This window comes from Pollachius pollachius (genome assembly GCF_949987615.1).
Source record: "Pollachius pollachius genome assembly, chromosome: 11".
Taxonomy (NCBI): Eukaryota; Metazoa; Chordata; class Actinopteri; order Gadiformes; family Gadidae; genus Pollachius; species Pollachius pollachius.
Window position 1 is genome coordinate 19,483,313 of NC_136944.1, and position 14,670 is coordinate 19,497,982.

At 45.0% G+C, this 14,670-nt stretch overlaps 1 protein-coding gene across 5 annotated transcripts in view; it reads right to left on the bottom strand.

Moving 5' to 3' along the window:
• The window catches only part of nfixb (nuclear factor I/Xb), a 104,929-nt gene extending 92,983 nt beyond the window's left edge, over nucleotides 1-11,946 (bottom strand). For all 5 annotated transcript variants that reach the window (XM_079746371.1, XM_079746367.1, XM_079746372.1 and 2 more), the window contains exons 1-2: nucleotides 11,266-11,946; nucleotides 3,251-3,337 (exon numbers count right to left, since the gene is read on the bottom strand). In XM_079746371.1, the coding sequence (XP_079602497.1) occupies nucleotides 3,251-3,337; nucleotides 11,266-11,268 (90 nt within the window). In that variant the 5' untranslated portion in view covers nucleotides 11,269-11,946. The remainder of the gene's footprint in view (nucleotides 1-3,250; nucleotides 3,338-11,265) is intronic.
• Nucleotides 11,947-14,670: the final 2,724 nt, after the last annotated feature.

Below are 14,670 nucleotides of genomic sequence, written 5' to 3' on the forward strand. Positions count from 1 at the left end.
TTTCTCTCTCTCTGACTGTCTCTCGCTCGCTTTCTCTCCCTCTCTTGCTCTCCCCCTCTATCTCTCTCTCCCTCCCTCCTGCTCCGGCTCCCTCACGGTTAACTATTTGACTTTAGAAGTCGGCTCTTTATAAAAGTAGCCTATAGGCCCACGAGAACAGCCTCCTAAAGCCGCTCTAACAGAACTATTAAGCCGTGTTCAGAGCGCCGCTGGAGAGGAATGCGTTCTTCGTCCGGACTGATCTGCCTCTGACGCGTCTCGTCCCGCGGTGTTCATAAACCCCGTTAGTGGATCGCTGACACCATGATAACCCTATCGATCCATAGGGTCAGGTCGTCATTATAGAGCATGTTCATGGATTTTTTTGGTATTATCCGAATTGATCCGCATTGGCCCCTAATGTGTACTGGGGTTTGATTGAAAATAGCGGCATAAGAAAAGGACGACATTAAACTGAACTAAGCCAACAGGACGAGTCGAAGAGCCCACCGGATACCGTGAATTAAGAAACATCACAGTTATTGTAAGCACATTGAAGGTGTAGAATAACGGGTTTCCTGTTTGATATTCAGGGAAATTCCATGCAGTGTGTGTTCAGTCTGGAAATGACTGAAGCCCCAATTCTACATCTAAACACAGGGGTGATTTAGTACATACACTTTAAAGTAAAAGCAAAGGCCTATACCGTTATATACGTTAAAATATTGTTCTTGGATCACGAGTCATTTAAATATTTATTTTTCCATGCGTATGTTAGCACACACACACACATACACACACAGTATATTTATTTTATTTGTTCTGGTGTACAGAAACTGACGTAATTGTTCGGCCCAACGTTGACAAACCGGCACCGCGCGAGGATAACCAACACAACCACGAGCACACACACACACACACACACACACACACACACACACACATACACACACACACACACACACACACACACAAACAGTGCCAGACCGCAAGAGTGATGGTATGATGGTGTGTGTGCCAATGTATGTGTGTATGTGTGTGTGTGTGTGTGTGTGTGTGTGTGAGTGTGTGTGTGTGTGTGTGTGTGTGTGAGTGTGTGTGTGTGTGTGTGTGTGTGTGTGTGTGTGTGTGTTCCTTGTTAGTCTTGTATCATATTATTTGATGGAATCAAGCAGAAAGGAATGCTTCCATGGTAACCTTGTGGGGGGAGGGGGAGGGCGATATTGGGGGGCTGTGGTCTGTATGTCGGCTACTCTCTCTTTCTCCCCCTCATTCTGACTTTACTCCTCAAACATACACCCACGCACACATACACACACACACACACACACACAACCACACACACACACATGTTGCGCTGCATCGTTATCAGGCAGGTGTGGTAAAGCTCAGTTGAGGGTGTGAGGAAGGAGCTCTCTGTCGCTCTCTCTCTTTCTCTCTCTCTCCCTCCCCTCTCTCTCTCTCTCTCTCTCTCTCTCTCTCTCTCTCTCTCTCTCTCTCTCTCCCTGTCTGTCTTTCTCTCTCTGTCTCTCTGTCTCTCTCTGAGTGGAGTCAGATGAGATGTGCTGTGTAAACCAGCACACATTGCAGTGTTCCGAAAAGGTAAACGTGTCATTAAGCACACATGGCTGTAGTTTGCCCCGCCCTCTGCGCGCCTTCTGATTAGCTGCTCCGCCCCTCTATCTCAAGACGCAAAGCTTCGATATTATGACCAACGCTTACTTTTTTGGGTACTGTACTGTGTAGTTGTAGTATCGCACACACACACACACACACACACACACACACACACACACACACACACACACACACACACACAAACACACACACAATTTTCTTATAATTACACTACTATATTAGACTACAATACTATACTACTTAAACTACTTGTATCTGCTATACTACACTGATATATACAAAAACTATACTAGAGTACTGTGCAACTAAAACTATAGTACCTAACTATAACAATGCTAGTAAACTATAGAGGTTTACTACTATACTACTAGAGTCACTAAACTACACTACTATATCACTAAATTATACTACATAAGTACACTTATAAGATCATCTACGGTCAACAGACGACCGTGCAACCCTCCAGCGTTCCCGCCCTTTTTCCTCTTAACCTCACCAGTGTTTTCATAAGTGTTTCATAACTTCCATATCAAAGCGTGCGCCGTCCGGCTAGCTGTTAGCCAGCTGGACGCCACCGCTAGCACGCGTTATTATTTTAATAACCTTTACCTACTCCTGCTTTCCATCCAGTTCTGAGTTCGCTTTAAACTCCCGTTTCTGTTTCCCATGAGGCCATGCTCCCCTCCCCTCCCCTCTCCCACATCACTCCCACATTACTCCCACAGGAGGGGGAGTAATGAAAGTAATGGCGGTAATAGTGAGCAGCTGAGAACAGCGAGACTGTGAACGACGTTATGATTGCTGCAAAATTACGGCAAAAAAAACATGCAACCAGAACTCCTCAAACCGTCAAAGTTGAGTCAAATGCAACACTCAGGAAAACGATATGAAGAAAGAAGATAATGGCACATTGAGACTAATAACACCGTTTAAAGATGATGAACATTATGATGATGATAATGCTATTATTAATAGCACTGCTGGTGTTAATAATGCGCTCTTAAAGGAAAACCAAACACTAGTTTGAGCTAGTCTCCGCCAACAAATAACATTTAAAATGCCTCCAGACACTCCAAACACGCTTTGTTTTCATTGAGGGGCGAGGCTATGTTGTAGGGTGTAGCCGGAATGTTTGATTGACGTTACTTGCTATCCCAAAACGCCCAGTTGATTTGAGATGAAACAACTTCTTCAAGTTTATATTTTGGCAACGATCGATCCCAATCACCATATCATGTAACTACATCGCAGTTCATCTGCAGTAAGACCTTTGAGGGTTTGGTTTTTCTTTCAGTGCCTTATTGGTGGTGAGTCTCACCCAGTAGGAGTCAGAACCATGGGGTGGTGAGTCTCACCCAGTAGGATTTATTTATGGTTCCACGTCTATGCATTGCAAGGGGGTTTACTGACCCATTTCGTCCTTGCGGACCCTCCTTGCGTCCACACCAAGGGCCCGACGTGCGCCTCCCGAAAAATTGCAACCTTGCGTCGAGGCGACGCAGCTGATCGGTCCGCTAACGTAAACCCGCCGCAGAAGGGCAACAGGTTCACGACTGCTTGGTCATTGCGTTGCGTCAACGTGGAACCATAACTAGGCCTTCAGAGCCCCGGTGTGGTGGTGCAGGGAGCTTACCCGGTAGGAGTCAGACACCACGTAGCACTCAGGGATCCCGTGGCCGGCCCGGCCCGGGTCCTCACTCAGCAGGAAGGTTTCGGTGGTCTGCAAATAAAAAGACAGCAAGCGTCCGTTAGATAAACCAACGAAGGAACGGACGAACACAACAACACGTTCGTATTGTTGTTACGGTTCATGTGTTTGGTCTCCATCCCTCTTATTTTTACACCATTGTGTCTTATATTTGAAACAACATTTCTTTTTAATTAAAAGGGATATTTTGAAATTGATATCACGTCATGTCTTCCAAATTATGCGGTCACACTTTGTCTTGTTATAAAGCGTATATATTGAAAAGTCTCCGCTTGCACCGTACTGATCTGGGTAAGCACACACACACACACACACACACACACACACACACACACACACACACACACACACACACACACACACACACACACACACACACACACACGCACAGGGCCGTGATGTATGCATCAGGAAGTGTTGCTCTCTTTAGTTTGTTGTTTCACTAAGTTGGTTCTTTTCAGCCGTGGTCATTTGTATGCTGGGGGACGCAGCGTCTGGGCAGCAGGGGCCCTGGAAGACAGATGGGGGGGGGGAGTCTGGGATCTGCTAGTACTGTCTGTGTCGCCTGTCTCTGGTCACCGCCCCACGCCCTCACTCAGACACAGCAGGAGACAGAACAATTATATGGATACATTTATCATTAAGTATCTGTAGGCATCAATGTGTATGAATATTTAGCATTTAACATCAATATGTATAATTTGTTCTCAATATGCATCAATATGTATATTAAGTTGTCATTATTTATCAGTATTTATCAATATGCATCACTATGGACCAATAGTTATCAATACCTAACAATACATATAAATAGTTATTAATATGTATCAATAGTTATCAATAGTTATCAATATGAATAAATATGTATCATTATGTATCCATATGTACCGATATGTATCAAAAGTTATTAATATGCAACAATACATATAATTAGTTATCAATATGTATCAACAGATATCAATGTTTTATTAGTTATCCATATTTATCAATAGATATAAATATGTATCAATAGTAATCAATATGTATTAATAGTTTTCCTTAGTTTTAATTATGTATCATTATGTTTCTTTGTTGATCAATATGAATCATTAGTTACCAATACGTAACAATACATATCATTAGTTATCAATATGTATCAATAGATAATCAATATGTATCAATATCTATCATTAGTTATAATTATGTATCATTATGTATCTGTAGTTATCAATGTAGTTATCAATATTGATCCTATAGTTATAAATATGCATAACGTATTCATATCAAGTATTACGTAATCAGACCAATCACATAAAATATGAAAGAAATACAGAGAAAGGACATTTCGAGCAGAAAACATATTTTTGTCCAAATGTGAGAGGAGATATTTCGCTGTTTAGTTGTTTAGGGCTCGACCACAATAGAATCGCTAACCGCATAAAAGAACAACATGAACTTGTTTTCGGTAAATACATAACTACTACCAAACTGCATCAGAATGCATGGTAAATAAGTTAGCATTACAAAGCACCACTAACACACAGTAACTCAACCCCCCACTGGGTGGGATTAACGTGGAACAACAAACCACAGCCTTTCCAACCAGCTCCACATGAACTTTGTTCACTGCTCCTTCAGACAGAGGCTGGGTAGGACAACACAACAGACTCCTCTAAAACGAGCTGGAATGGGAGGACGACATAATTCTACGTCCCGCTAAACCTGGACCGCCGCAGTGCCCCCGGGCAAAACGTATCCGCCAGGAGGAGCCTTTGGGGCCGCGAGTCTCTCAGCAGGACGCAGAGCTCTTTAAACCCAGATGAGCTCCGCTGACTAGGACTACAAACCCAATGAAATCCATTAACACGCACATATGGAGAAGTCCAACACACACACGACAGCCTCAAACTGACAGAAGCACACACACTCAGAGACACAATGAAAACATACGTATGTGCGTGCGGCCTGTACCACAACACATGCACGTATATAAAATAACCCTGGTTACATGGCCAGACACGTGTATAAACACATACTCTATAATAAGATGCAGACTGGGGACCTCAGAACGCATTCCGCAGCAGACAGTGTGTGTGTTTGTTTATGTCTGTGTGTGTGTTTGTCTATGGCCTTTGTGTCTGTGTGCGTCTGTGTGTGTGTGTGTGTGTGTGTGTGTGTGTGTGTGTGCGTGTGTGTGTGTGTGTGTGTGTATGTTTGTGTGTGTGTGCGTTTGTCTCTGTAATTGTGTGTCTGTGTTTACATTTTTATTACATTCAATAAAACTGATCTTAGGTAATGTCTTATGTGCTGTGTAGTTTTAATGTATTTTCAACCCAAGCTCTTAACTGAGACAGACCAATCCACGATAAAAGCAATTTGTGTCCCATTAGCAATCTGAAATGGCTTGAGTTGTAGCTACTGATATATATATACAATTAGTTGATTGGTCAAAGGGGTTAAAATGTTCCAGAATAAAACAATAGGGATTTTTTTCCCTGGATGGTTTGGCTCGTGGATGCAAATGTTATTGTTGAGAAACGTTCTTGCTCAGAAGACTTTAGAGCCAATGGCTGCAGTAGAAGAGGTTCATCATGAAACCTACGAAAACTGTATTTATAAGCTGTTGTATTCTAATCGTCATGGACGCAGTAGCCGAGGAAACCGGGCCATCGTCATCAACATCGGGACAGTCTTGAGGGAAAACATTGGCCATTTCGAGGAAACCGAAAACTAAAAAATACGGATTCTCTCTATTTGTAATTCTCCTTGCTACCACTCTGTCCCTCTCTCTCCCTTCACTTCCCCTCCCCATGAGATGAAATGTGATTTTAACGTTCATTTAACTTCTAATTCAGTATCCTTTCGCAACATGACCTCCAACATCACACTCCAGTCTGTCTTTCTGCCTCTCTCTCTCTCCTCACAAACATTCCTGTCTATTTCACTCTCTGTATCTCATTACATTTTCTAATTCATGAATTATCTGTATCGCTCATCATTTCTCATATAGACACACAAACACACGCACACACACACACACACACACACACACACACACACACACACACACACACGTGTGACCTTGGACCTCACAGCCTGTCACTCATTGGGCCAAAATCAAGTCCATCAGCCCTCCCAATTCTTAACACAGCAACAACCAGTCTGACGTCCATCCACACAGACAGCAGTAGAAAACAAGTGTCTGTTAATTGTTCAAATCTTTGAAATGTTAAAGAAATGTAGAATTCCCCTTCTGAAGATTCGCCCCGCCTGTGCAAATTAGTTATCTTCGGTACAATATCTCCGTAACGAAACAGGAAACATGGCGTAACTCTGTCCCCTTCAGTTGTTGGTTTCTGGCCCAGATTCTGTGCTGTCTCCACAAGGAAGTTGTACAGTAACGTAGTAGAGCTGCTGGATCCCAGATTACCTCTAAACTAGTCTCATCAGATTCAAGATTAATATCTAAAGTCTGACTTTAGATTAATATGTGAAGTCTCATGGCAGACGAGTTTAATCTGGGTGAATGGGACGTTTGACTTTCTTTTAATTCATATGTGTTTCGACCAAACGTGTTAATGAAATCAGCAAGCGTTTATTGGCAAACACAAACACAGCCAGCACTTGTAAACTGTAAAAAAGACTGCCCACTGTAGTAACACACTTATACAAATCCCTCCTGAAAGCTTCACATGAATGTGTTTCTTCGTTAAAAGCGAAACAAGGCGTAGCCACTGCCCTGGCAGTCGTTGGGTTCTGGCCCAGGATCTGTGCCGTCTCCCCCCAGAGGTCCTGCTATCACTTAGCAGGACAGCAGGATCCTCAAACCTCACACACATATGTAGCCTTTGTAACTTGATTCAAAAAACCAACCCATCCAACCGACTCTGGGTCCTGTGTCACAGCTCCCTCTCACAGCCAGCCCGGAGTCATACCGCATTCCCTTCATGAGGCCTGGTCTACACTCTACACATGCTAACCAGCTAACGACCCGTTTCCATTCAGTTAACGAGTTAACCAACCCGTGCAGATGTGGAAACCATATCAAAGTAGTAAGAAAAGTGTGTGTGCGTTTGAGGGTGTGCCTGCGAGTGTATGCACGTTTGTACCGGCATGCATTTGTGTTTGCGCAAGTGCTTGATTGTGTGTGTGCACATGAAGGCGTGAGTGTGTCCGTGTGTGTGTGCGCGTGTGTGTGTGTGTGTGTGTGTGTGTGTGTGTGTGTGTGTGGGGGGGGGGGGGGGGGTTGACGTGGAGAGAGCCCAAGCCAACGGCACCTCAGGGAGCAGCGCTGGAACATTTTGATATTTTACACCTGATACACCGGGGGGCAACGGTAATTAAAGGAGTGTGTGTGTGTGTGTGTGTGTGTGTGTGTGCATGTGTGTTTGCATGCGAGTGTGTATATGTGTGCGTGTGTGCATGTTTCCGGGGCTTGCCACTGGTTCTTGTGTGTTGTTCTAAGATGTACGGCTGCCAGATTATTAAAACTGTGAAACCTGTTTCTGAAATCTAAAAAAAACCATCAAGACAATGTAACAAATATGCAAATATTTAAGCACCGATAAACAGTCGCTACGCTCCGTTTAATGAATAATGCTTTTGGCTCGCAGTCCCTAGAGAGATGCACATAAAGTAATTTCCTTTTAAGTTATTTTCCATCATGAGGTAGACAAATGTTGAAAATATCAAAACCCAGAAAAAGGACGTAAACTGACTGGACTATGTGTTTCGTTTACATATAACTATGTAGTCTTGGTCTACAACCTGGTTAATCAGCCTGGTTCTAGACTTCTACAGACTGTTTCTAGAGTTCTACAGCCTGTTTCTAGAGCTCTACAGCCTGTTTCTAGAGTTCTACAGCCTGTTTCTAGAGCTCTACAGCCTGTCTCTACAGACTGATTCGAGTGTTCTACAATCTGGTTCTAGAGTTCTACAGCCTGTTTCTAGAGCTCTATAGCCTGGTTCCAGAGTTATAGTCTGGTTCTAAAACTCTACAGAGTTCTACAGCCTGCTTCTACAGTTCAGTTCTAGAGCACTACAGCCTGGTTCTACAGCCAACAGCCTGGTTCTATGGTGCACAGCCCTGTACTGGTCTTTGTTTGCTGACTACACGCCTGCACATGGACAATGCTGCACACCAGCAACATATTACCCTCCGACCGCATGGCTTCTGGTTGTGGCTTTTCAGGATGATTTATCTGGTTTTGTTCAAAGGAGGATCTATACTTTATTGTTTGCTACTGGTTTTGCATGCTGGGATAACTGTATTGCAGTTCATTAACACATTTAACAAACCTCTGTTTGGTCGCCTCTGGTATTTGACCAGCCTTTACTGAAATAAAGAAGGCAAACTTCACATGAGTCAAGCGCTATGTCCATGAAGAGAAAAAGCATTTCACTAATGAACGGAAACATTATAGTAGTAGATTTAAAGTTTGATCACTGATCCAAACAAACCCATTTTGGAATGTTATTTGAGTTAAATGTAAGGTGTAAAAGTACTTCCTTTTGTCATTGATTGACAAAAAGCCCTGCAGCCAACGTTGCGACTCAATTATTGCTCCCATTAGGAAATATGCAAGATAAGTTTACCTCTCGCCAAGTTTAATTATCTGGTCTCCTCAGACGTTGTGATGGAGCTACCTGCCAGCATCCCACCTCACTAACTCCCGATATCCAATAATACACATGCACTAATAATACACAAACCATTAAAACACCTTCACAGCTTTGTTAAAAACCGTCCCACAAATGTTGAGTGAAGGCTGAACTGAATATTTCCCCCGAACCAACTCCTTACCGACTCCTTCCCCGGTCCGTTGTCCCACTGAGCACATTCAGTATATAGTGATGACATGATCCCACTGAATAATGACATCACAGTGATTGATGACATCACATTGAGGTATGATATTGTGGTGAGTGGTGTGATGTCAAGCGATCGTTGTTGTGTTGTTGGGGGTTAGTTGTTTTGTGATGGGATCGTTGTTGTGTTGTCAGGGGTTAGTTGTTCTGCAGTCAGGGGTTAGTTGTTTTGTCCGGGGTTAGTTTTTGTGTTGTGAGTGGATCGTTGTTGTGTTGTCAGGGGTTAGTTCTTTTGTTGTCAGGGGTTAGTTGTGTGGTCCAGCTGTCACCGTCGCTGGAGACAGTGAACCCACTTGGGAGCTTTCTTTCTTGCCCTCTCCAGACTGACGTTTATTATTAATATCATTTATAACACAGCGTGGTTCAGGCTTATTGCGTTATTGTGCCGGCCTATATTCTATTCAGCGATGCATGTCAGACACTTTCATGTGTCTGACATCGCTGGGGGGGAGGCCTTCAGGTAGACTGGAGGCCTTCAGGTAGACTGAGGACTGTGGGTATTGATCCCAGAACCTTCCAGCTAGGAGACGACCATAATGACCAATGCTAGACTCTCCTGCCTGCATCATTACAAAGGGCCTGTCTCCACAGGCCACGTTACACCCTGTAGCAGGCGTCCTGGTAGGACATGTTGTCAGTGGATTACAGATGCCTTGAGGGGGAGGGGGGGGGGGGGGGGGGGGGGGGGGGGGACCCTGGCATCTGATTGACAGCTGCTGAGTGTGAATGCGATACACTGACCCAATACACTAGGACGCGGACCCCCAATCTGGTGCTGTGTTTAAAACATGAGGTGAGTTGATTACAGAATAACAGCGTGTTGTAATCCCCAAGGACGCCGGCACTGAATTCATGACCGGGTCCCGGGTCAACACGTCTTTATTCATACAAATCACTCCTCTTTTGAATGTGAAACTGAAACACCGGATCCTGCTCAGCTGGGCCTGGATTCACTCATCAGCTCAGGCTGGTCACCCTACTGGACCAACCTGCTCTTTAATCCACTACCAACCCACTACCGATTACCAACCCACAACTAACCCATTACTAACCCACTCCCAACCCACAACTAACGTGCCATTTACCGTTCACCTACTTCTAACCCACTACGAATCCACCCATAACCCACTCCCAACCCACAACTAACGTGCCATTTACCGTTCACCCACTTCTAACCCACTACGAACCCACCTATAACCCACTACGAACCCACTAATATCCCATCACGAACAATCTCCCAACCAACCAGTTAATTTTAGTGTTTACAGTGTATGAATACGTTTTGGTTCATGATAAAATGTGAATATACATATATATATATATATATTGCAGAATATGTTAATATAAAACACATTGCACAAATTAGGGCAATATTAAATAGTAATAGAAAATGTACCTTTCATCATTTTTGGAAGGGGCACTTAATTTCCAAAATGACATTATACAAAATAGAAAATGAATAAAAGCGTCTCACTCGACCGCAATTTAGGAGTTTAACTCAAACCGGCTCACCGGTTGCACACACCGAACGGACAGGACCGCCTCTCCCAACAGGTTGGTCGAATTTGCAAAAGTCTGGCAAACTTCTGCTCCAGCGACAGGGGTATATTAAAAATACATGACTCATTTATGCATTCAAATGCATGACTCATTCATATCCCACCGCACACCGTGTCATGTAATTGTGCAATGAATAGTTGTGCCTGCGGCGCCGGGGCAGCGGAGTGTGTGGGAGCCAGCAGCGCGGGAGGCGTGGTGTCGTGCCGGGAGAGAGAGCTCTCTGGGGCGGCCTGGCCGCAGAGCGACACCGGCCATGTGTTGACTGCTTTAAATGACGACAACCACACTAACGCGCAGTGTTTGACTTCATAGAAAGGCACGCTCACACATAAGAACACATCGGTACAATATATTCGCTATAGCTACTGGACGCCACCACGGTGAAGAAAACAGTTTGGTTCTCGACTCTTCACACGTTTTAAAAAGGAAGAGGGAGAGATAAACACTTGCAACATTTAGAGAGGGGCATTGCACCGTGCCCGCTGCTGCAGGCGCAGGTCAGTAACAGCATGATTGGTTAACAGAGCACGTACCATGGTGCTGCAGGGAAGCGGGCCAACACTCAAACTCCCATTTTCCTCTCGCAAAAGTTCGCTTTCGAAAAAAAAAAGTCTGGGAGAGAGCGCGCCGGGTGGACCTCGGTTCCGCCGGGCCTACCGGAAGCAGACGAACGGCCTTTTGCTCCTCGAATAGTTCCCCCGAATGTGGTTTTTGCTCCGTTCTCGCCGGTCAACGCAAACCAGATCGATCGTGTGATAGTAATAATCCGTCGATTTGATCCACCCGTTAAGTAGACCGTGCAGCCGTTCCGTCCCGTGCAGCCCGGACGCTGCAGGCTTGTCGGTGTCGGTGCAGACGGGTCGAGCTCTGTCGATCCGGTATCTCCTCACAGACCGTCCGGTGAGACACCACGTCGTGTTCCGCGCGTTTCTTGTTGCGTGTGTCCGTGTGTGGCTGCGCGAGGGGCACCGTATAGCGACGGCGCTGCTCCCGGTCTCTCCGCGGATCAGCTGTTGCTTCTGCCCGCAGCGGGACACTCTCTCGTTGCGGTTCTCGGCTCGTCTCAACAAAGTTGGCGTCCCGACGGTGGTGCTCCTTCACCTGTCCTTGCGGTGTCACCAGTGCGGGGCAGAGATAGACCGACACCTCCACGTGTCCGCGCGGCCGTCGTGTGGAAGTTCAGCAGGTCGGAGGACAGACGAGAGCGCGCGGCGTTTATAGACTCTTTAACAAAACAAGCGCTCCAGCGGGCCTACGTGATGTGTGTGCGTGTCTGTGTGTGCGCGCGTATGCGTGTCTACATGATTCGGTGTGGCCTGCCGTCAACAGACACTGGGAGTGAAAGTCAGTCCTGAGCGGCGCGGCGGCGCGGAGGCGCGTCGTGTCCGGGACGGGGAGCGCAGCGGCGGGCTTGTGAATTATTAATAAACCGGGTGCTCCGCTCCGCAGTCTGTCGGGCTCAACGAGTACCCGGGCGGCAGCTGGGGTTTAGGGGAATTAAATACGGGCTCAAAGTAAAGCAGGGACGCAGGGGATTAGTAGCTCACCGGCCGACCGGGAGGGAGGGAGGAAGGGAGGGTGGGGACGGCCGGGGCGCGGGACAGACAGACAGACAGCACCCTGAAAAAGACGCGAATTATCGCGGAGTCTGACTTGTGAAGGAAACGGGGGTCCGGGGTCCCGGGAGCCGCCGTGTGTGTGTGTGTGTGTGTGTGGGGGGGGGGGGGGGGGGGGGGCGATTAGACCTTCACTTACAGTATAGATGTAAGACCTGCGCCTTGCGTCACCTTTTAATTGGCCCTCACCTCATCTCACCTCAACTCAGCTCGGTGTGTTGAGGTTCGCAGGTGCGGATCACTGGCAGGAAGCGTCTACAACACGCAGACTCCTGAAGGAAGTGACCTCATTCCCGCCGCGGACTCGAGGAACTATCGATTTAGCCAAACAATAAAGGATAATTAGGAGAAAATCGAATAACCTAGTTATTACCAGCCTATAATATCGACTACTGATGCATTTCAGTAGGCCTAGGCCTTTTAATGATTCGGTCTTTCCGTCTTGATAATATAGCCTTACTAGGCCTAATTAGCCTACGCTTTAAAATAATAAATCATGACCCTTCGACGTAAATCCTGTTGAATTAATTTTGTGTGTAGGATAGGCTAATTAATCTCGATCTCGTTCTCATTTAAATTAATACATCTCTTGACATCATCATCTTAATATCAGGCCCTATATTTTTGTAATGTGGTTTGGTTAATGTTGATTTAACTCAGGATTCACCTCTTAAATACCGACATTTCTTTACAGAGTATTCCATTTGGGGTTAATCTACTCTTAATTAAGTGCCGTGTATTCTGGATTAAAGCGCACGTCGGATTTAAGAGCTATTTCAAGGGCCATCAAAGCGGGTGGGAAACCATTTAGTGCGTAGAATGAGCATGTGTTCAAGCACACCTTCTGGGTCTTCACACGCGATACAATGTCCCCATAAAGTATTTTGTGAAGGGAATTTTTAATATCCCTAACATACATTCAGAGCTGTTTTTTTGCTTTCCTCAATCCTACATGTGCAGTAAAAAGGGAGTAAAATGTGTTATTACTTTAATGAAGATTTTCCTATGTTTTATATTTTCTTCTAATTATTGAATATATATTTGAATGGAGATTATTATCGTTGAAATATTTTTTTAAGCTTTATTTGTTTAATAAACTAAAAGCTTATATCTAATAATTACAGTGAACATCTCTATTTAAATATGTATTAAGGAGTTTATAATTGAGGCTTAATAAATTAATAAGGATATCTTTTATGTGTTTCTTGCTACATTTATTAATTTAGGCCTACACAAATTACCATATAATGGTCTATTAAAAAAAACACTCACAGCCGTTAGAAACTAGGCTATGTCAATGCATTTAATTAAAATTAACTAATTTTAGGTGAATTTTATAACGTTTATAATGTCAAAAGACAAACATAAAAAAATACAATTTGTATACATTTTATAATTTGACGTTGTAATGTTATGGTATTTCCTTGCCTTAGGCCTACATCTCAATGTTATTTCAAAGCCCTGCTCTTCAGAACACAGCCTTGTATTTCAATGAGGCCCGTTGCCCTGAGACGACAGGGCCTGATATTGCCTCACACGTTTTCATCGCAAGGTACAAATTCATTCCACCGAACATTCAAATAAGCCTATAGGCCTACACAGAGAAACTACGACGTCCTATATGTCAATAGTCCAACACCTTACACTTGACCTTTACAGTTGACCTTATAATTCACCGGTAAAGGTGCGATAGATTAAGTAGGCCTAGCAAAAATTATTCACTGTCAATAGGCCTGCATAGGCCTATATAGGCCTATAAAATATAAGCCTATAAAACTGCTAATAGAATAGTCCTTAAGATAAAGTGATTGAATTGAAGTTGTGGTCGAGGTGGTCTGCAGGCCTCGGGTGAACCAGAAGTGTTTCTAACACACCCGTCTCCAGTTTGCTGGCTCGTCACTCCGTTTAATTCCACTCACTTCTCCTTTTCTCCTGCTCATTTTCTTTACTCCCTTCCTCCCGTTGGGGTCCACTTATAGGGCACCGGCTTTTTTCCTCTTTTTTTCTTCTTTTTTACACAAACCGTGGAACAAAAGTTCCACCGGGCAACGGCGTGTCGAGGAATGCTGACCTTGGCAGAGCTGCAACCGTGAAGCGAACCCCGGCCGTCCAGCCTGCCTGCAGCCATCCACCCTGCCTCGGTCCACCATGACTGGGTCCGACCAGCCATCCACCCGGCCTGCAGCCATCAACCCTGCCTCGGTCCACCATGACTGGGTCCGACCAGCCATCCACCCGGCCTGCAGCCATCCACCCTGCCTCGGTCCACCATGAATGGGCCTGACCAGTCATCCACCCTGCCTGTCCAACCAGCCGTCCACC